The sequence below is a fragment of the Macaca mulatta genome, chromosome 11 (genome assembly GCF_049350105.2).
Source record: "Macaca mulatta isolate MMU2019108-1 chromosome 11, T2T-MMU8v2.0, whole genome shotgun sequence".
NCBI lineage: Eukaryota > Metazoa > Chordata > Mammalia > Primates > Cercopithecidae > Macaca > Macaca mulatta.
Window position 1 is genome coordinate 93,171,418 of NC_133416.1, and position 22,872 is coordinate 93,194,289.

The window sequence follows — 22,872 nt, forward strand, 5'->3', positions numbered from 1 at the left end:
CCAGTGTCAACTGTAAAGAAAGCACAGAAGATCCTAGGATGATTGACGAACTTATCCAAACACAGGTTTAGTAAAGAGAGGATATTAAGATAAAATGTGAAATGACCTCTCTGAGTCACATTTGTTTTCATAATTTCCTAGCAAACATCCAACTTCACTGCTACCCTCAGCAATCTTTTCTGAAACATTTTTAAGACTTTGATAGACACCAACAGCTGATCTTCAGAAAGTCATCCCCAGAAGAATATGTAAAATGTTACAACTCATTTCAGGGAGTCTGCCTAGCTCTTGATATTATATATCTTTGGCATACAGTTGTGTACCTTTTATCATTGACAGTGAAGAAAATAATGCCATTTGTAACTTCTGAGATATACACACAATGCTATCAACCAGTCAGTTAAAAAAAGATAAGAAAAATAAAGAAAATAGAACATTTTTAGGGGTCTGGCAAGTATCCTCTAAATCAAGGTAAAGGTAATAGTTTAGTGGCAGTGTTCACATTTTCCTATGACTGTTAAGATTTAGATGCCTTACAAAATATTAATATTTAGACTTCTATGAAAGGTTCATTTTTCTTCTAACACTTTAGTAGCTGGATACAAAGAAAATATACAACAGCTGTTTATAAATGAAGAAAAAAATTCCATTTTTTATCCGAGTTTCTCATTTATTTGTAGAGAACGAATAAAATAAAAATATCCTAGTGTTGTTTGGGCCACAGCATACTAGTAAATCTTAAGGACTGTGTTTCAGTATGAAAAGGAAGAGCAGGAAGATTTTCTCATTCCTTCTTACTAGCAAAAGTCTAGCCTTCACACACACACCAACACACACACACTCACAAACACACAGAGTCATCTATATAAACATGTACTTGAGTTTCTTGAACATATATGAAGCACCTTCCATTTCCTTTTATAATAAACCCCTGTTTTTGCTGTTCATTAAAAAACAAAAAGGATGAAACAAGCTCAGGACATTCTGAAAACCAATGTCTTTAGGACACACTAAGGTGTCCTGAATTACTTTAATGGACACATTATAAAGACACACTCTCCAATCCCTATTAGGAAAAGTTTAGTCAAGTTTGCTTACTATTTGGGTGCATATACCAAAAAAGTATCGTTTAGGACATTATTTAGGATAATATTATTTATGCAAGAATTGTACCACCTATTTCCAGATGGTATAACTTATTATCTGAGAGTCACATAGCAAATAGAACACAGAAAGCATAAACTGTGTCAGGAGAAATCATACGAGAAAAAGAGCATTGTCTGGTTATCAGAATATCAGATCTCTCATTCTGGCCTTGCTAGGAAATAGATCTTTGATTCCAGAAAAGTCAATTACTTTCTATGGTCCTTTATAATATACCCATTTAAATTCCAAAAAAAGTATATGATAAATCGCAATAATTTCAATCACATGGATTTTAATACAAAATGTATAAAATCAATTTCCCCAAATTATCTGCATATACTGAAAATGTCTGTACGAATGAGCTAACTACTATAGGCCTTCCCTAATTTATTCTATTAAATGTGGGTACTTAATGTAACCTGAAAATATTGAGCTTAACTATTCTTTTCTTTTTTTTTTGCAAAAGGGAAACTAGAAAAAGACTGCTTCCCCCAGAAAATTTATCAACAATAGGTGCTCAATTAAATGTTTTTAAACAATGAACAATGTCCCCTTTCATATAAATGGTCAGGGGAGAGATATTTTTAAGTCTTTTTTTTTCTTTTTCCATAGCCTCACTTACACAAAAAATATGTTGTAAAGACACCACTTCTATGAGGAGGTATTCATTGTAGATGTACAGAAGTCAATGGAAACCTAAGTTTACACACACAAAAAAACCAGATTATCATTCCACCCAACTGTATATTCCCACAGATGCTTAATAAAAGCTATCTGATGATATAATGAATTATCGATTCTTGAGGAAGTATATACAGTTGATGACTAATTTTCAAAAACCATCATCCAACAAACTAATTTGTTGATTTAAAATTTTTCATATTACCCTTTTGACAATCAGTTGAAATTTAAAAACTAAAAGCATTTAAAAATATAAAGGAAAATAGCATTAGCTATAGACTTATATTCAACTTCAGACGTTAAAATAAATACAAGTGTGTATTAAGAATAAAATTATGTCAACAGTGTATAAATGAAAACTACCAATGTAATTAATGTTTCTTTTAACATATCCCATCCATTGCTTTCCCTCCAAATGACAACGGTAGCAAAAAAGGAAACAGGAAGACCTGTTTCAGAAACTGAACATACTGATTTAATTGGCTAAGAAGTCCAAATGCTAATGCTCCTAATAATTAGCCATTCCTTTTGTGTTTTGGTGACATATATCCTCATACAATGTATATCAAATGGAATTTTTTGATTCACACCTGACATTTCAAAGTTTCCATTTTTGAATTCTCCTAGTCTTAAGTAAGTAGAACATTGTCTCCTTCGTTTGCTAGGCATAACGTTTTCCCCAACATCTAGTGCTCCATGATGCAAAATATCATTTTGTCGATCTTCTGTTCCAGTATTTACTTTAATTTTTTTAATTATAATTGGATTTTCAAATACAATCACAAAAACATCTCCTGTTGAAGGTGGTTTCCCCCAAAAGTACTCGTCAACACTACTGTAAGCCTTGCTTGCTTCATAATTTTCAAACACATTCATGTTGGTGTACAGACTTGCAGGGGGGTTATCAGGAATGTCAAATGACTCCTCTTCAAAATCATCATCCTTTAGCTTATTCTCTGTCCCTTTGTATGATGAATAATAGCCCATGTGCTGAAAGAGAGATGGTTTAAAACGGATCACATTTTTCTGAGCCAACAGACCCCGGAAATGAGTCAATAGCCAATCACAAGGCATTTCTTGATAAAACATTAATAAAAAATGTGCCAAACGTGGGAGATCATGAGAATGATAGAGTTTACCAATGTAGCCAAGCTTAGAGAATTCAAGAGTTACCCAGTAAGTTCCTTCTAGGGATGCAATGACTTTCTTGATGGCAGTTAAGAAATTTTTTGAACATCGAACATCATCTTCAAGCATTACATAATAGTCAGAAGTATTGGCACAAAAATTAAGCAGAAAAGCATAATCTACATTTTGCTTTGAACGAAATTTGACTCTATCTTCTGGATCATTGTAATTTCTTTTAAGGCCATCCAGGATTGGGTAATACTCCTCTGGGGCATGTATAACCATTAATCTTCCTGCAATAATATGGTGCGCAAATTTCTGTGTAATATCCTGGACCATGGCATCACGCCAGGAAGAATTAAAGTCTGCTAGGTGAACCACCACTGAAATTTCCTTCAGTTCTTCGTAACTGGACTGCTCAAAAATTGACTTAATTGTCTCAAGTAAATAGTTTCCTTTTTTTCGCTTTACTGAAGAAAGTCCAATTGTAAGATACCCTGCAAAAAGAATTCAGAAAGAGTACAAATGTGAACTAGAAATACAGAAAAAGAAAAAGAGAGAAGATATTTATTCCTTAGACTTGCTACTTATTATGTATTAAGTAAATATAGTATATGACTATGCACAGAACATTTTATGATTAAAGTAATAAGCTAAATATATAAAGGCTGTAAGTGCTTGGTACCTAATTTATATTTTCTATGAAAAATAAATAGCATCTTAAGCATAATAATGTATGAGTCCTATTACTGTGAACATTTATTGATGAAATTGTAAAACGAAATGGTTTTAAGTGTTCTGCAGCTTAATTATCCTTATATACGCCCACTAGAGAAGGTAGACCTGTATTTAGATAGCATGCAAGTTCCTTTTAAAAATAAAGTAAATAAAATGCTTTTTCTCTTTTGCAAAAAGAGAAGAGTATTCACAGTTAAGGCTGACAAACTAGTTTCAAATGATACAAAATAAAAATAAGGGTAAGTCTTTCAATCATCTTTAAATTTTTTACAGAACACCTCACATATTTTCAGTTTTTTTTTTTTTTGCTCTCATTATCTTGTACTAGACTTCATAATTGGACTTCACAATTTTATCCTGAAATGCACTTAGTATATTAATTAGAAAGCAAACAATATTATAAGACACATTCAAAAAACTTTAATGCTACATTGTTCCAAGACACAAGCATCACTTAAAAAAATTTTTGAAACACATTTTATAGTAATGTTGCTTGAATAAATTTTTATTCAGACATTTAAAATCTAAAATTAGGAATTAGATATATTTAGAGAATAAAATAAAACCCTGAGAAAAGACAGCTCGCCTCTGAGAAGGGTTAGAAGTCTTTCTATTGAAAAAATTTTTAAAGCTCATTCTCATATGAATCAGAATTGAATAACATTTCTAAGCCACTATTTAGAAAATGGGGAAATCTATATACAACAAGATCATTGTTTTAATACAGGCACCTGTATAATGTGGTTTGTATGATACTGAAAAAAGTCCCATTCAAAAAAAGAATTCTTACTAGTTCATCAGAGAGGTTGTGATTTACACATTTCATTTAAATACCTTGGCTTACAACTCAGACTTCTATTGAAACACAATATGTTATCTAGTACCGTTAAACTTGAAGCCACCAAACTTCATTAATAATAATAGTCAATGCTTATGAAATACTGTCTACATAAGAGGCAGGAGTTTGGGCATTTTATCTGTAATATGCATCTTAAATGTTCAAAATTGTCTTTTGGGGTAAGTTTGCTATTACCATCATTCTGCTTTACAGATGAGGACACTAGGTCATGGTGAGATGATGTGACTCATGCAAAGTGGTACACTTAGTAGGTGATGTTGTGTCAGGATTCAAACTGTCCCACTCTTTTATCCTCTGTGTTACATTGCTTCTGGTAGAAAGCAGTTGGCATGTGTGCCAATAAACATTGGTAAATTTAGCACGGGAAAGGGAAATCAGTAATGTTCAAGCCAAGGTGGTGTAACAGAGATGAAAAATGAATGGCAGTCTTAGACAATTAGAAAGAAGCCTAAGAACAGTAGACATTTCAAATGGTAGAATGAAAGGAAATGAGATCTAAAGAAATCTAAATTAATTTAACAATTTCCTCAACCTAGTGATAACAAATATGCTCACATAAACAAGTCTTAAAAGAGAGGCCAATTTTTGTGGTCTCCACATAATTTATTAAAATCATGATAGCACTATATTTTATTCTAAGATTCATGGTTTTTGTTTTTGTTTTTTTGAAATGGAGTCTCGCTCTGTCGCCCAGGCTATAACGTAGTTCCACCTCCCAGGTTCAGGCGATTCTGGTGTTTCGGCCTCCTCAGCCTCCCGAGTAGCTGGAATTACAGGTGTACACGATCATGCCCAGCTAATTTTTGTATTTTTAGTAAAGAAGGGGTTTCACTATGTTGGCCAGGCTGGTCTTGAACTCCTGGCCTCAAGTGATTCACTTTCCTTGGCCTCCCAAAGTGCTGGGATTACAGGCATGAGCCACCTAAACCCAGCCTAAGATTTATATTTTACGCATTGAAACATTTAAAAATCAGGCTGCATACTGCAATCAATAGCGTTATAATTAAAATTGGTAGTGCTTATACTTTCTTAGTGGTATGCTAATTAGATAATGGTACTTTTTGTAAGCTATGGTGTGTTAGAAATGTAGTATGTCATTTCTTGGCTCCAAATATATATATATTTTTTTACCAGATTGTAGTGTGTTCAATAGTTTCCTCCAAAAATTCATGTCTACCTGGAATCTCAGAATGTAACTTTATTAGTAAATTTGATCTTTGCAGCTATAATTAGTTAAGGATCTTGAGATGCAATAATTCTGGATTTAGATGTGGACCCTAAAATCAGTAACTTGTGTCTTTATAAAAGAGGAAAAGACACAGAAAGACAAAGAGAAGGCCACTGATGATGGAGGCAGGAATTGGAGTGATGCTGCAAAGCCAAAGATTACCAGAAGCGAAGCCACCAGAAGCTGAAAGAGGTGAGGATTCTCTCTTAGAATTTTTGGAGGGAGGAAGAGGGGCCCTGCCAGCACCTTGATTTCAACCTCTGGCTTCCAGAACCATGAGAGAATACATTGCTCTTTTTTTAAAGCCAGTCACTTTGTGGTAATTCGTTATGGCAGACCTAGGAAACTAAAACACTGAGTTTCATTAATTAAAATGTTGCGACAAGTCATAAAACCAAACTGTTAGAGGTTAGAAAACGTAGCAATATGAACATAGCAATTTTTAAAAGTTACCTTCTAAATTTTAAAGTAAATTGATTTTTTTCTAGTCGCTCTATAACATCCTACAACAAAATCTCAAAAGACGCATGATTAGGCATTTTATTTAATTTTTTTGTTATTAAGGGTACTGGGTCAGTGAGTTAGTAGTTGGCAATTCATGAAGAAACACTGAAGTTTTCTCCAAATAATTTATTATATGAGTAAAGCCCTTAAGCCTTTTTACTATACATGCGAAACAAATTATTATTATTTTAATGCAAAATATTTTTTGTATTCTTTATTTAAATGTTTAAGGATACTTACGCTTTCTTTGTAAAGGTGTGGCAGCTAGGTAGCGATAGGTGACATTTATGGCTCCTGAGAAATTAGACAAATCCTTAAAAGTATGAACATAGCGTTCTGAATTCAGTTGATGTGTGGATGTTTCCCTTATAAGTTGTTTGTCTCCTTCCTAAATGCCAAGAAAGAGGCAAGAAAAATACATAAATAATAGATGGTCATGGATTAAATAAAGTTTCTTTTTTACACAATAAATGTATGACTATAATATATAGTATGCAGGGTTATATAAATCTCAATTACTGACATCATAAGCTATAGCTCATCATCACTCACCTCATTTTTTACCTGGAGGTTCTGCTCCAGTAGCTCTCTTGCCTATTTTACTGTATATACAATTACACTTGTTTTTCTACAGGACACATTAATAATGGCAATCTATTAAAAAAAAGAATTGCTACATGAAAACTCCCACTGCCATTATGCTACTTTTCAAATTTTTGACAATCATTTAGGGATCTCAAAATTGACAGTAACCTATTTTATAGTTTAATCTAAGGCTATTTCCTACCATATTGCCTGACTTACTCTTCTTCAAGCACTCTCAGATAAAAAGATCACAGTGTCTCCATGATTATGAAACTATAGGAATGATTAGGAAGATGCAGTAGTGGACATAATATTTGCATTTTGGATACTTTATTAAATAAGTCACTTATGTGGCTACTATCTATCTGTTGAGAAGAGCTAGTTATGGGTGATATGGCAGTAATTTTTTTCATATGTCCTAAAGTAACCTCAAATAGGACACATTTGCACCAAATTAAGGTAACGTGTAGAGATCCAGGACTAATATTTCTCATGATAGTTTGTGTGTGTGTGTGTGTGAGAGAGATTCTATTGGATGTAATGCCCAATCCTTTCATATTTTAGATCCACTTTATTTATTTGGTGTTGGATTTTGCATGTCATTAAATCTTCAGGAAGGTTTATAGTCAAGAAAACATATTCATATTCAGATTAAAATATGTCCTTTACCCATTAATTGCCCTTCTTTGATATAAGCTAAATGGTAAATTTTAATTATCTAATCATCATTTGATCAAGCCTTTATTAGTCATACACTATTAGGAAAATGACTGTTTGACTCGTATGTGATTTACTAGAATTGGTAGAATACGTTTGAGAACAACCTAATTAGAAAGAAATGTTTGTCTCTCTCTCTCTCTCTCTCTCTCTTTTTTTTTTTTTTCAAAATGTGCACTCTACTATGTGGTTTTATTCATTTATTTTAATCAATTTTTTTTTGAGATGGAGTCTGGATCTGTTGCCCAGGCTGGAGTGCAGTGGCATGATCTTGACTCACTGCAGCCTCCGCCTCCTGGGTTCAAGCCATTCTCCTGCCTCAGTCTCCCAAGTAGCTGGGATTACAGGCACACACCACAATGCCCAGCTAATTTTAGTATTTTTTAGTAGAGACTACGTTTCGTCATGTTGGCCAGGCTGGTCTCAATCTCCTGACCTCAAGTGATCCACTCACCTCGGCCTCCCAAAGTGCTGGGATTGTAGGTGTGAGCCAGTGCACCTGGCCTTATGTGGATTTATTTTATTCAGTATAGAAAGTCAAGCTAGGCATGTGCTAGCTATTAAGACTATAGAGAAAGTAAATGGATTAAATAACTTTGGTCCTGCTATTTTTTTTTCCTGTGGTCAAAATGTTAACTAAAGCCTTGTTCTAAAAAATTAGACAAAGCTCAATATAAGTTTTACAATGAAAACATTCAATACTTCGCATCAATCTCAAGTGCCAGTGAAAAAGATGACTAACTGAAACTTTCAAATCTATGGCCAGACGTGACTATTCTTCGAATGAAAACTGAAAGTAGGGATCTTAACTAGAGGCTTCCAATATGGTCCTTACTAAATCAAGATTCATTCTGAATATCTTTTCTGTATATCCAGTTATGTTTATAAATCTAAATTGGGTATTTAATAGTGTATTTCTCTATTTTATACTGCCTCTGATAATTTGGACCAAGAAATACTTTAGTCCTTTATAAAGTTCACAATGTGTAAAAGTGTGGGTAAAATTTTACCCACGGCATTTTACACAATGCCGTGGGTAAAAGCCATAAATTTTCAAAGTACTTGAGATTAAACCTTAGATTCTAAATTACTTAGAAATATACTAATTGACTATCCACTGAATTCTGATTATTTTAAGTTCTTTATACATAAATATTTTCATTGGTGTCTACCTGCAAACCTATAAAACATCATTAAAGTTTAAAATAAACAAATTTAGAACTGCCAAAAAGTAACTAGTGACTCAGTTTAGTATCAATTATTTTAATAGTAATGTAGTGGTGTACATAATTAATAATGCCTGGAAGAAATTTCTATAAAAAGTACAGTACTTACAGCACTAAATTCATTTTACCATTCTGTTCTTAGTTGATGTTACATTCTAAAGTAGGTGCAGGATATTGAATATCTCTTTAAAAATTCTATCTTGAACACATAAAATCTAGAAATTTTGTGTTATAAGATGGAGTGCATTCAGCCTGATTTAAGGACATAACAGAATATAAAAAGAAATGGAACTTATATGAAATCACTTTATTAAATTCTCAAGAACAAGCTTTTTTCACTTTTCAGCATAAATAAATAATGCAACTTTTACCTGAGTCAGCCTTGTTGGCTGCTTTCCAGAGGCATCTACCTGAACAGTCAGGGTCTCCCTGGATACCTTCTTTCTGTAGCTACTATGCTGTAGTATATTTCTCAGTAATAAGACAAGGCTTTATGACAATCATTTTCTGGAAGGGAATGCAATTCAATGAACTAGCTACAGACTAAATATATACCCTTGTGGCTACTTTGAAGATGTTCACAGCCAAGAGGCTAAGTTGATTGGGCATGCAGCGTCTCTTCTACTTAGTTTGCCTTGTAACGGTGTTTGTCTCTTACACTAAGCACAGCTTCCTTTTTCACTTAAAGGCACATATATCTCTAATACATAAGCAAATAAGCTAAACTGCTAATATGCCTAGGGTTTCAGGCCACAAATGGATTTTCTAACAAAAAGAGGAGAATAGAATGTGTTAACTAACTCCAGAGACCTTGCTAGTTCTAACTATCCACCTGATATCTCCAAGTTAGAAGTATTATTTCCCAGTGTTTAAAAAGGAAGACAAAAAAGAAAGATCTACTAATGTCTGTGCTTAGCAAATTGCATATTTTTATTAGCAAATTGTGATAATCGGGAAGAAAGAAGAAAAATGAGTTCAGATAATTTTATGAAAAAATGAAATAAACACAGGTAAAAGATCAAAAGGGAGATGTGTTAAAAAGAAATTGCATTATATTCTTGGAGGAGGCAAGTTTCCCATGGATATTATTCAATTTTAGAAGAATAATTATAATGCACTTTAATATTAATCATTGAAAAAGTTTTCAATTTATAGTCTTGAAGCAAAATTCAGCTAAAATGCAATTTGGTTAAAAAACATCAGTCAGTAAATAGTAAATTGTTAAATAATAAAAATACTATCATCAAACGTAGAACAAGGGATGAGTGCTGGAATTTAGCAATCATTTTAACTCATTTTTTCCAACTTTTGTAAGTATTTTAAAATAATAACTTTTAAAAGCTAAGAAGCAATCTGTTTTCTGCACCTGGACTGATTTGCAAATTTGAGTAGATATATTCCTAATACAATCAGAGAAATTTCATTGAGAAAGTAGCTTTAGTGGAAGAGCTACTTCATTAAATCATACTATCTACATTTGATGGCTAGGACCAATGTTTAGATAGCACTGTAAAAATTTGCAAAACAGGAAAATAGCATTTTAGTTTCTAATTGACATATACTCTACTACTTCTTACTCATTTTACAGTGAATTTAAACAGGTTCTATTTCAAAAGACACAAGGGCGTTTTGCACATTCAATGGTCCTTTGGGTTTGTTGAAAGTGAAAGATTAAAATTGCACTGGAAACTGCCTTTTAAATTCAATGAGTCATTGAACATAGCAAGCCTCCAACCAATAACCTGTGTTTGATTTACAAGATTTTATTTACTTATACCTGTAGACACAGAATCAAAAATATATTTTTATTATAAAATTGAATCATTAATCAAGAGAATCTCTAGTGAACTTGTGATCTTTCATTATCTTAAGAAAAAAATAGCAAGAACACATGGGCCTTGTTCTGTTGTCCTTATTATATCTCATATAACTAATAGGTTTTAAAAATATTCAAAAAAGCATAACGTTAGTATGTTTCTCCTATTTGCTAAGTTTGCCTAAATGATGCCTACTCAAATCCTGTTTAATCTTTGGTGATTTCAACCATTGTGCATCGAATGTGTAGAGAAACACGAAGGGTCCACAACATCAGAACCGCTATTTGAAGACAAAAAGCCTAGGCAAAGTCAAAATCTAGGATTCTGGCACAATTTCACCATCAAAGAACAGAGCTAAAGGATGCAAGATGTTTTACAGAGGACTTCTTAGGAATATCTGTACCAACCAAAAAATATGGTTGGATCATAGGATATAGCATAGTATCTGGCAAACAATAGTTAAGAAATCATCTAAAGTTTTTTTTTTTTTTTTTTTTTTTTTTTGGAAATACTCTGTCTCTTTTAAGACACTAATTTAAACTCTCAGCATTTTTGCATGTGAAAATCACTTTTTAGTTCCTGTTAGTTGTAAAGGTTTTGATTTCTGAAATATGTAAACTGTAATCAGGTTTTGATTTTCTGAAATCTATAAATATTAATAATAACATACAAATTAGGACAGGTATTTTAGGCTCCATTAAGATAGAAAAAGTGAATAGCAATAATGTCTATATTAATCTTATCAGACATGAAATGATGTGACAATAACAATAAGAAAAAAAGTCAAAACTAGCACATTAATCTTTCATAATTAGTCAGAAAAAGCCCTTTTGCATATTGTCATATTTTCCCTAAAAAAACGTATTCATATGTAATCACCTACCAATATTTGGCATCTCATTCTAACTACTGAATAATTTACACATCAATATCTTTATCTCTTGAGATCTTTTCAGTGGGTATAAATATAAAACAGAGTGGCCATCTAGGTCTATTCAAAATCCAAATAAGATATTACACATTGTAATAAAATATTACTTATACAAATAGCACAATTAAAAAGCATTGTTAATTAGACAATGGAATTTTGAAAATTTCAGTGATAATATAGAAAAGTAGAGGAAGCAAGGAGTAATACTTTCTAAGCAGATTTTGTTCATTCTATACATTTCAAATGGAAAACCCAAAATCTTAATGGTTCCACATAATATTAATTCTGCATAGTGATGATAGCTAACTTATTTGTAATTATATGTACACACTTGGAGCACAAACTAAACAGCATTAAAATATTGGAAAATAATTCAATACAAGTGTAATGTTGATGTATGGTTAATATAAAAAATAGACAATATACATGTTATAATTTTGCTCAAACTAAGTCTTCTCCAATAGCTTGAGACTGAAGTTAGGTTACAGTGGGACTATTTCTTGTTTGACTTATGCCTTATTTTGAAGAAAAGACAATTAACCTCCAAAACTTACCAGAACATAGCTATCTTCAATGTACAAGTTCATAAAAAGGAGAAAAATGACAAGAACTCCCAAGAATGACACTGTAGAACGTTTTCGCAGGCATCTCATTTTATCAAGTATTTCAAAAATATGTTTCATTTGATGAAATTTAAACATTCTCTTCTGTGGAAAAGAGGCACAGAATTACTAGCAGTTGGTTTTGGATGAAAATATTTCTTTATCAGATATATAAAAGTCAGGTCCTTGTAAAATCTTATCTTTCAAATGTTTGAATTAAAATTCTGTTCCCAATTTCAAACATAAGTTTGGCACAGATCATTAATTAATCTGTAAACATAAGATCAATGCAGTGGTTTATATTAATGTGAGTAAATAAAAATTAAAAGCAAGCCTCATAGTTACTGATGAAAAAAAGATGAACTTTGGTCATAACAATGTAAAAAAACAGGCCTCTGATGAGAAACAGTACAAAAGCCCAATAGAAAAACAGTCAAGTCCACTGTCATCAGTGAGGTATAACTGTAAGGTAATATTTACCTCTCCTATTGTAGCATAATGAAAATGAAAAAAAGCAGAATTATGGACCTAATACTAATCTCAGAATAGATGTCAACTGAAAATATTTAACTGGGAATCTGGGTGGAGTAAAGAAAAGTGACAAAGAAGTTAAGGTTGTGGGGTAAATCCAAACATATGTTTGAAAGCTTCTGGGTTACAATTGCTTTGCTTATTTTTCCAATAATTCTTGTTAAATCAGGGCGAATCCTATAGTATTATATTAACATTTCCTTGATATCTACTAATTAGTAGTTTAGCTGTTTGAAATAATTCATGTACTACACAAAGGCAAAATGAGAGTCAGAACGATTTGTGAAAACCTAATTTAAAAAATTTTACTCTTTTCTATTTGCATTATTTTCCAACCAAAAATTCCTTTAAATTATTCACCGTTTTATAAAAAAGTATAAACATATCTGAAGTGCTCGACGAACTAGAAAAATCACAATTTGTCTAAAATCAGCACATTGATAACCTGAAAATAGAGCCACTTAGAGTTGTGTAATGAATCTCGTTGGGTTTATCTTTATGAAGAAGTATTTATGTGTAAGGAAGACTTTAGAAAGTGAAAAATGTTTGTCCCCTATAATCTTACAACTATGCCTAGAACATAGCTGGCAAATCTTCTCTTCAATGAATTAATGCAAGGGAGAATTCATGGGTCCTTATAAATTATAGTAAAAATATTAAAAATTAGAAGAAAGTCTTAATATATGTGAAGAACAAAATAATTCTAAAAAATAAAGAATTATGAAAATGTTATACCTATTACTGTCCATTTTCTTTGATCATATTTTTCTTAAGGATTATTTTTCTTATTAATTTGTAGAAATTGTAAAGATATATATAAATATGCAAACATAGATGCACATAAATGTATATCCTGAGGATTTGGGTGATATATAACATTTCAAATAGTATGAGAACTGGTAAATAATGCTTTGGAGGCAATATCGTAGTTCTGTTATGGGATCTTCAGAGTGTTGCTTTTCTGATCAGAAACCTCTGTGGCTGGTGGCATCCTGCCAAAGTTCTCGTCCTCTATCCAGGAAGAATGAGGTATCCAGACAAGTGGAGGGTGAGCAAGATGAAGAGGAGCTTTATTGAGTGTTAGAACTGCTCAGATGAGACCCGCAGTGGGTAGGTCCTCTCTGTCGACAGGTCGACCTGTCAAGTGTTGATCACTTAGTAGAGAGGGTAGTTCCTCTCTGTTTCTGGTTGATCCATCCTCTTCTCAGCAGACAAGGTAGCCCTTCTCTGCAGGTGACCACCCCATCATCTCTCCATCCTCTCTGCTCTGGCTGAACCTGGGGCTTTTATGGGCCTCAGAGGGGAGGAAGCACATGTCAACTGATCCATGGACAACCATGGGCGGGTCCAGAAAAGGCACCACAAGTTCCCAGTCTGGTCTGCAGGACTGGCAGTCTGGCCACCAGGCTTCAGGCCTTTACTGGCCTGAAGGTGGGGCTTCACTGGGGACCCACCCTGTTTCCCCTCCAGAAGTCTGTCTGCCTCCCAGTACTGTCCATAGCCTCCAGGCTGCTCACGCCAATGGGCACCTGCAGGTCAGTGACAAGACACCCTCAGCACCCTCCTTGGTTATCCTTTCCACACTCATGGGTGCCCAAAGCATGGAGGGTGCTGAGATGACAAGTGGCTGGCATGTCAACACTGCCCAGAGCTGACATTACAGGCATGAGTCTGAGATGTTGCGCCTTGGGGGAACTCAGTTTCTAGGCATGGTGGCTCATGCCTCAAATCCCAGCTTTTAGGGGGGCAGAGGTAAGAAGATAGCTTGAGCCCAGGAGTATGAGACCTGCCTGGGCAATATAGTGAGACCCCATTCTCCACAAAAAGGAAACATTTTACTTCACAGTTTCCAGGTGAGATTTCATCAGAGCAGGTCCTGGAAGTTTCCACCATCCTGATGACAATATGGCAGGGGTGGTGACCACCAAGACATCTTCAGAAGTGGCCCTACCTTTTCAAAGAGCAGACAAAGGCACCACCAGCCACATACATTTCTGGCCAGAAAAGCAACACCCCAAAGATCCTGTAACATTTTGGGGGCTCATCCAGGGTCTGCGGAAAGGTAAATAAAAGTGGATCTGCTTTTACTGTCCTTTTTTTGGAGTCTCTAAATTCCACAACAGTCAAAATGAAAGAAAAATACTGGACCTTTGTCAGTCAGTTAAAAGCGACTAGCACAGCTACCAGGACTCAAGACATGGAGAACAGACTTTCTGGGGAGGACATTGTCAATCCTCCATCACCCTCAGGTGTTGAGAATGTTGGCTTTGTTTCAATCCAGTTTCTTTTCATGAATATCTAGCTGTCACATAGGACTGAAAGAAAATCTTGGCGCAACTGAGGGTATCTGGCCAAGGCTACACCTTGTGTTATCCAAAGGCCTCTGGACTAACTCCAGTCTCCGAGTGTCCATTAGGGTGTTGGCACTTGGACCTCAGTTTTTCCTATCATTCTTTCTTTCTTTCTTTCGTGGTTGTCAAGGTTCCCATCTCTTCTTTATATACAATTTTAAATGTTAAAGATGTTGTTGCAAACCAGAGATATTACTGGGTAGAATGTGGAATTGGCTTAGTCATCAAAAGTATAAAATGGAAAGTTAAGAACACCACAGACAAAGCAAACTGTGCATTGGCATCTGCACATAAATTTGTGGCAAACATGTTTTTGCCATTTCCTTTGTTGTCAACTTAGTGTCAAGCACCTTGAAGTATCAAACAGAAACATGGCCTCAGGAAGAAATCTGTTCTGTGAATGTGAGGGCAAATTCCACACATATGGGATCCAAGGTCCCATATGTGCAGGCCTTCTTTGCCTTGCAGGGCAATTCGGACCTTTGTCAAGATTGTAGGATTAATTAAGCCCTCCTAGTGGACATCTCAGGAGAGGCTGCAAGAGAAAGTCCCAGGGAAATAGGGAAGCAAACCCCAGAGGTGCCTCCAGCAGAGGAATCAACCTCCTTTGCTCTTTCCTATGCGGGTTCTCTCTTAAGCTTGCCCCAGCCTAAAAATCTTTATTTTAGGCAGGTCCCAGTCTCAACTGCTCCAATAACAGATGCCTGGTGAATATGGCACCATTAAGGTCCAAGTTCCCTTTTCAAATTAAAGGGGGTCTTGGCAAGTTTCCAGATGGTCCTGACAGGTATATAGAGGCTTTCTAGAACTTAAACTAAGTGTTTGAGCTCTCCTGGAAGGATTCATATTACTTTTGAGTCAAACCCTGACCACCACTGAAAAGCAGGGAATCCTGCAAGTGGCAGAGAAGTTTGGAAATGAACTTTATATCTTATACAGGGCCACGGATGGGGAGGAGTTGGAAGATTGGCAGTACCATTGGAGGACCAGTTGGAAGAATGGCAGTACCACTGGAGGACCCAAAATGAGCCCCCAGTGATAAAATGAGAGAAAGGAGGAGGAAACACTTTTAGGTTTGCACACTAGAAGGCTTACAAGGGACTGAGTCCAGCCTCTCAATAGAACTGAGCGATCCATGGTAGACCAGGGATTTGATGGGAGTCACACATTTGATGGGAGTTCATCAGGGGGCTGGAGGGGCATTGGTGAAGTGTGGTTCTCCATCTCCTGATTTGATTAAGGGACAGCTGGTTCTAGGGGATGAGTTAATCGCACAGGTGGCCCCTGATGTCAGGAGGGGGCTGCAGAAATGGGCTGTGAGACCAGATGGTACTTTGGAGGGCCTGCTGGGAGTGGCCACTTCAGTATTTCGCAGTGGGAACCATGAGGAAATCCAGAAAAGAGAGGGGAGATACAGTAAAAAGACAGAGGCTTCCAGTAACCACCTTGTGGACTCATGGACCCCATAATCCCCAAGATGCATTTGTTGATTGCTGAAAATGTGGTAGGAGGGACTGTCTAGACAGCAGGAGGAGGCCAGGTAGTGGGGGCAGGCATCCCTGAGCCTGTGAAGATGGTGGCATGGGGTCCTTTCTGGGTCCCCAAAAGTGCAGACTGCAGAGAAGTCTGGATTCTGCATCTGGGAGGGCAGCTGCAGTGGCTCCTAGGGAAGGCGAGGCTCCTGCCCAAGCAGTGGCATGGGAAGTCTGGGTCAGCCTCCCTGCTGCAGCTGGCATCTTGGCAGCAGTCACTCTTGATGGGCCATTGCTACCATTAGTTCTGTCTGCAATAATGTGAAATAGAATAAAACAACAACAAAACCCCAGGATATAATTCTCAAGAGTTGACAAAGAAATACAGAAGTCCTTAGAGAATAATGATGGTCTTCTAAATTCTAACATCCAAATCCTGCAAATTGTAATCCTCCCAAATCCATTCACAATACAGAAGAGAAATTAACTTTCCATGGTGTATACCCCCAGAGTAACTATGACACAGACAATTAGCACAAACTTTAACTTTCATTTAACTGAGAACATTTACACCCAGGGTCATCAGAATAGGCGGAGAAGCCCAAACCAGAGCAAACAAAACCATAAAAAAGTAGTAGGCCAAACAGTTCCTGAAGCTTATAGAGTGTTGGGGACAGTTTGTGTGTCCATAAGCCAAGTTTGTGTGTCCATCAGCCAGCAGGATAGACCTGGACATTAAAAAGAATACTCAGAGGCCAGTTGTGGTGCCTCACGCCTGTAACCTCAAAACTTTGGAAGGCTGAGGCAGGAGGAAAGCTTGAGCCCAGGACATTGAAACCACCATGGGCAACATAGTGAGACCCGGTCTTTACAAAATATAAGAAAACTAGCCAGCTCTGGTGGTGCACACCTGTAGTGCCAGCTACTTGGGTGACTGAGGCAGGAGCATTGCTTGAGCCTGGGAGGTCAAGCCTGCATGCAGTAAGCTATAATTGTGCCACTGCACTCCAGCCTAGGCAACAGAGTAACACTCTGTTTCAAAACAAACAACAACAAAAAGAATACTCAGAAGCATATTACCTTAGTATTTGGGCCAATAATCTCTAAGCTTGTCCTAATGAAAGCTTAACAATAAGCATCAATAGCATCAAATAATTTTACATAACTTAACTCCATACTAGTACAAAGTACAACACTCTTTAAACACATAGGACAATGTCTAGAACTTAAGAACATAAAAATTACAATATCCAGGATCCAGCAAAAATTACCATTTAAATCAAGGACAATATAGTCTATAATTAGTCTGAAACTAATCAGAGAGAAAAAAAATCAAGAAATAATTGAGATGATAGAATTAAAAGAAAAAGGATGTTAAAAAGACTATCATAAATATGTCCCATAGGTGCAAAGTAGAAGAACAATGATAATTTTAAGGACAGAAATGAAATATTTCAATAAAAACAAAAACAGAATTTCTAGAGATGAAAAATATGTGCGAAATGCAAATACACTGGCTAGTAGATAAGGAATAGCAGGAGAAAAGATGAGCCACTGAAGATACAACAGTAGAAATAATACAAATTAAGCACAGAGAGAGGGACAAACATCCAGCCAAACTGCTGTCTAAATTTTGAGTCACAGGAAAAGTGAGATCAAAAATGTTTTAAGGCATTAAATTTCAGAGTGTTTTCTTTGGCAACATTAGATAACTGATACAGCTACCTACAGGAAACTCATTTTAATGATAAAGACAAAAATGAGTTAATAATAAAGGGAAGGATAGGGATAAATATTAATCAAAGGAAAGCTGGACCAGATATATTAATATCATATAAAGTAAACATTTAGTAATTGATGAATATTAATTTTTTGAAGGAAGCATAAATGTACATGCACTACATAAGAGTTTCAAAATACCTGAAGCAAAACTGACATAAGGGAAAGGAGAAGAAAGGGAATAAATAAAGGAGGAAGAAAGGAAAGAAAGAGAATAAATAAATTCATTCATTTTCTTTTTTTTTAATTTTTAATTTTTATTTTTTTTAAATTTATTTATTATTATTATACTTTAAGTTGTAGGGTACATGTGCATAACATGCAGGTTTGTTACATATGTATACTTGTGCCATGTTGGTGTGCTGCACCCATCAACTCGTCATTTACATCAGGTATAACTCCCAATGCAATCCCTCCCCCCTCCCCCCTCCCCATGATAGGCCCCGGTGTGTGATGTTCCCCTTCCTGAGTCCAAGTGATCTCATTGTTCAGTTCCCACCTATGAGTGAGAACATGCGGTGTTTGGTTTTCTGTTCTTGTGATAGTTTGCTAAGAATGACGGTTTCCAGCTGCATCCATGTCCCTACAAAGGACACAAACTCATCCTTTTTTATGGCTGCATAGTATTCCATGGTGTATATGTGCCACATTTTCCTAATCCAATCTGTCACTGATGGACATTTGGGTTGATTCCAAGTCTTTGCTATTGTGAATAGTGCTGCAATAAACATACGTGTGCATGTGCCTTTATAGCAGCATAATTTATAATCCTTTGGGTATATACCCAGTAATGGGATGGCTGGGTCATATGGTACATCTAGTTCTAGATCCTTGAGGAATCGCCATACTGTTTTCCATAATGGTTGAACTAGTTTACAATCCCACCAACAGTGTAAAAGCGTTCCTATTTCTCCACATCCTCTCCAGCACCTGTTGTTTCCTGACTTTTTAATGATCGCCATTCTAACTGGTGTGAGATGGCATCTCATTGTGGTTTTGATTTGCATTTCTCTGATGGCCAGTGATGATGAGCATTTTTTCATGTGTCTGTTGGCTGTATGAATGTCTTCTTTTGAGAAATGTCTGTTCATATCCTTTGCCCACCTTTTGATGGGGTTGTTTGTTTTTTTCTTGTAAATGTGTTTGAGTTCTTTGTAGGTTCTGGATATTAGCCCTTTGTCAGATGAGTAGATTGCAAAAATTTTCTCCCATTCTGTAGGTTGCCTGTTCACTCTGATGGTAGTTTCTTTTGCTGTGCAGAAGCTCTTTAGTTTAATTAGATCCCATTCGTCAATTTTGGCTTTTGCTGCTGTTGCTTTTGGTGTTTTAGACATGAAGTCTTTGCCCATGCCTATGTCCTGAATGGTACTACCTAGGTTTTCCTCTAGGATTTTAATGGTATTAGGTCTAACATTTAAGTCTCTAATCCATCTTGAATTAATTTTCGTATAAGGAGTAAGGAAAGGATCCAGTTTCAGCTTTCTACTTATGGCTAGCCAATTTTCCCAGCACCATTTATTAAATAGGGAATCCTTTCCCCATTTCTTGTTTCTCTCAGGTTTGTCAAAGATCAGATGGCTGTAGATGTGTGGTATTATTTCTGAGGACTCTGTTCTGTTCCATTGGTCTATATCTCTGTTTTGGTACCAGTACCATGCTGTTTTGGTTACTGTAGTCTTGTAGTATAGTTTGAAGTCAGGTAGCATGATGCCTCCAGCTTTGTTCTTTTGACTTAGGATTGTCTTGGAGATGCGGGCTCTTTTTTGGTTCCATATGAACTTTAAAGCAGTTTTTTCCAATTCTGTGAAGAAACTCATTGGTAGCTTGATGGGGATGGCATTGAATCTATAAATTACCTTGGGCAGTATGGCCATTTTCACGATATTGATTCTTCCTATCCATGAGCATGGTATGTTCTTCCATTTGTTTGTGTCCTCTTTTATTTCACTGAGCAGTGGTTTGTAGTTCTCCTTGAAGAGGTCCTTTACATCCCTTGTAAGTTGGATTCCTAGGTATTTGATTCTCTTTGAAGCAATTGTGAATGGAAGTTCATTCCTGATTTGGCTCTCTGTTTGTCTGTTACTGGTGTATAAGAATGCTTGTGATTTTTGCACATTAATTTTGTATCCTGAGACTTTGCTGAAGTTGCTTATCAGCTTAAGGAGATTTTGGGCTGAGACAATGGGGTTTTCTAAATATACAATCATGTCATCTGCAAACAGGGACAGTTTGACTTCTTCTTTTCCTAACTGAATACCCTTGATTTCTTTCTCTTGCCTAATTGCCCTAGCCAGAACTTCCAACACTATGTTGAATAGGAGTGGTGAGAGAGGGCATCCCTGTCTTGTGCCAGGTTTCAAACGGAATTTTTCCAGTTTTTGCCCATTCAGTATGATATTGGCTGTGGGTTTGTCATAAATAGCTCTTATTATTTTGAGGTACGTTCCATCAATACCGAATTTATTAAGTGTTTTTAGCATGAAGGGCTGTTGAATTTTGTCAAAAGCCTTTTCTGCATCTATTGAGATAATCATGTGGTTCTTCTCTTTGGTTCTGTTTATATGCTGGATTATGTTTATTGATTTGTGAATGTTGAACCAGCCTTGCATCCCAGGGATGAAGCCCACTTGATCATGGTGGATAAGCTTTTTGATGTGTTGCTGAATCCGGTTTGCCAGTATTTTATTGAGGATTTTTGCATCGATGTTCATCAGGGATATTGGTCTAAAATTCTCTTTTTTTGTTGTGTCTCTGCCAGGCTTTGGTATCAGGATGATGTTGGCCTCATAAAATGAGTTAGGGAGGATTCCCTCTTTTTCTATTGATTGGAATATTTCAGAAGGAATGGTACCAACTCCTCCCTGTACCTCTGGTAGAATTCAGCTGTGAATCCATCTGGTCCTGGACTTTTTTTGGTTGGTAGGCTATTAATTATTGCCTCAATTTCAGAGCCTGCTATTGGTCTATTCAGGGATTCAACTTCTTCCTGGTTTAGTCTTGGAAGAGTGTAAGTGTCCAGGAAATTATCCATTTCTTCTAGATTTTCCAGTTTATTTGCGTAGAGGTGTTTATAGTATTCTCTGATGGTAGTTTGTATTTCTGTGGGGTCGGTGGTGATATCCCCTTTATCATTTTTAATTGCGTCTATTTGATTCTTCTCTCTTTTCTTCTTTATTAGTCTTGCTAGTGGTCTGTCAATTTTGTTGATCTTTTCAAAAAACCAGCTCCTGGATTCATTGATTTTTTGGAGGGTTTTTTGTGTCTCTATCTCCTTCAGTTCTGCTCTGATCTTAGTTATTTCTTGCCTTCTGCTAGCTTTCGAATGTGTTTGCTCTTGCTTCTCTAGTTCTTTTAATTGTGATGTTAGAGTGTCAATTTTAGATCTTTCCTGCTTTCTCTTGTGGGCATTTAGTGCTATAAATTTCCCTCTACACACTGCTTTAAATGTGTCCCAGAGATTCTGGTATATTGTATCTTTGTTCTCATTGGTTTCAAAGAACATCTTTATTTCTGCCTTCATTTCGTTATGTACCCAGTAGTCATTCAGGAGCAGGTTGTTCAGTTTCCATGTAGTTGAGTGGTTTTGATTGAGTTTCATAGTCCTGAGTTCTAGTTTGATTGCACTGTGGTCTGAGAGACAGTTTGCTATAATTTCTGTTCTTGTACATTTGCTGAGGAGTGCTTTACTTCCAATTACGTGGTCAATTTTGGAGTAAGTACGATGTGGTGCTGAGAAGAATGTATATTCTGTTGATTTGGGGTGGAGAGTTCTATAGATGTCTATTAGGTCTGCTTGCTGCAGAGATGAGTTCAATTCCTGGATATCCTTGTTAACTTTCTGTCTTGTTGATCTGTCTAATGTTGACAGTGGAGTGTTGAAGTCTCCCATTATTATTGTATGGGAGTCTAAGTCTCTTTGTAAGTCTCTAAGGACTTGCTTTATGAATCTGGGTGCTCCTGTATTGGGTGCATATATATTTAGGATAGTTAGCTCTTCCTGTTGAATTGATCCCTTTACCATTATGTAATGGCCTTCTTTGTCTCTTTTGATCTTTGATGGTTTAAAGTCTGTTTTATCAGAGACTAGTATTGCAACCCCCGCTTTTTTTTGTTCTCCATTTGCTTGGTAAATCTTCCTCCATCCCTTTATTTTGAGCCTATGTATGTCTCTGCGTGTGAGATGGGTCTCCTGAATACAGTAGACTGATGGGTCTTGACTCTTTATCCAGTTTGCCAGTCTGTGTCTTTTAATTGGAGCCTTTAGTCCATTTACATTTAAGGTTAAGATTGTTATGTGTGAACTTGATTCTGCCATTATGATATTAACTGGTTATTTTGCTCATTAGTTGATGCAGTTTCTTCCTAGCCTTGATGGTCTTTACATTTTGGCATGTTTTTGCAATGGCTGGTACCGGTTGTTCCTTTCCATGTTTAGTGCTTCCTTCAGGGTCTCTTGTAAGGCAGGCCTAGTGGTGACAAAATCTCTAAGCATTTGCTTATCTGTAAAGGATTTTATTTCCCCTTCACTTATGAAACTTAGTTTGGCTGGATATGAAATTCTGGGTTTAAAATTCTTT

General features: G+C 35.9%; 1 protein-coding gene across 1 annotated transcript in view; it reads right to left on the reverse strand.

Moving 5' to 3' along the window:
* Positions 1 to 649: 649 nt before the first annotated feature.
* The window catches only part of MGAT4C (MGAT4 family member C), a 290,255-nt gene continuing 268,032 nt past the window's right edge, over positions 650 to 22,872 (reverse strand). Inside the window, exons 4-6 of the mRNA XM_002798698.4 lie at positions 12,115 to 12,267; positions 6,525 to 6,672; positions 650 to 3,452 (exon numbers count right to left, since the gene is read on the reverse strand). Of these exons, the coding sequence (XP_002798744.1) occupies positions 2,311 to 3,452; positions 6,525 to 6,672; positions 12,115 to 12,261 (1,437 nt within the window). The 5' untranslated portion in view covers positions 12,262 to 12,267 and the 3' untranslated portion in view covers positions 650 to 2,310. The remainder of the gene's footprint in view (positions 3,453 to 6,524; positions 6,673 to 12,114; positions 12,268 to 22,872) is intronic.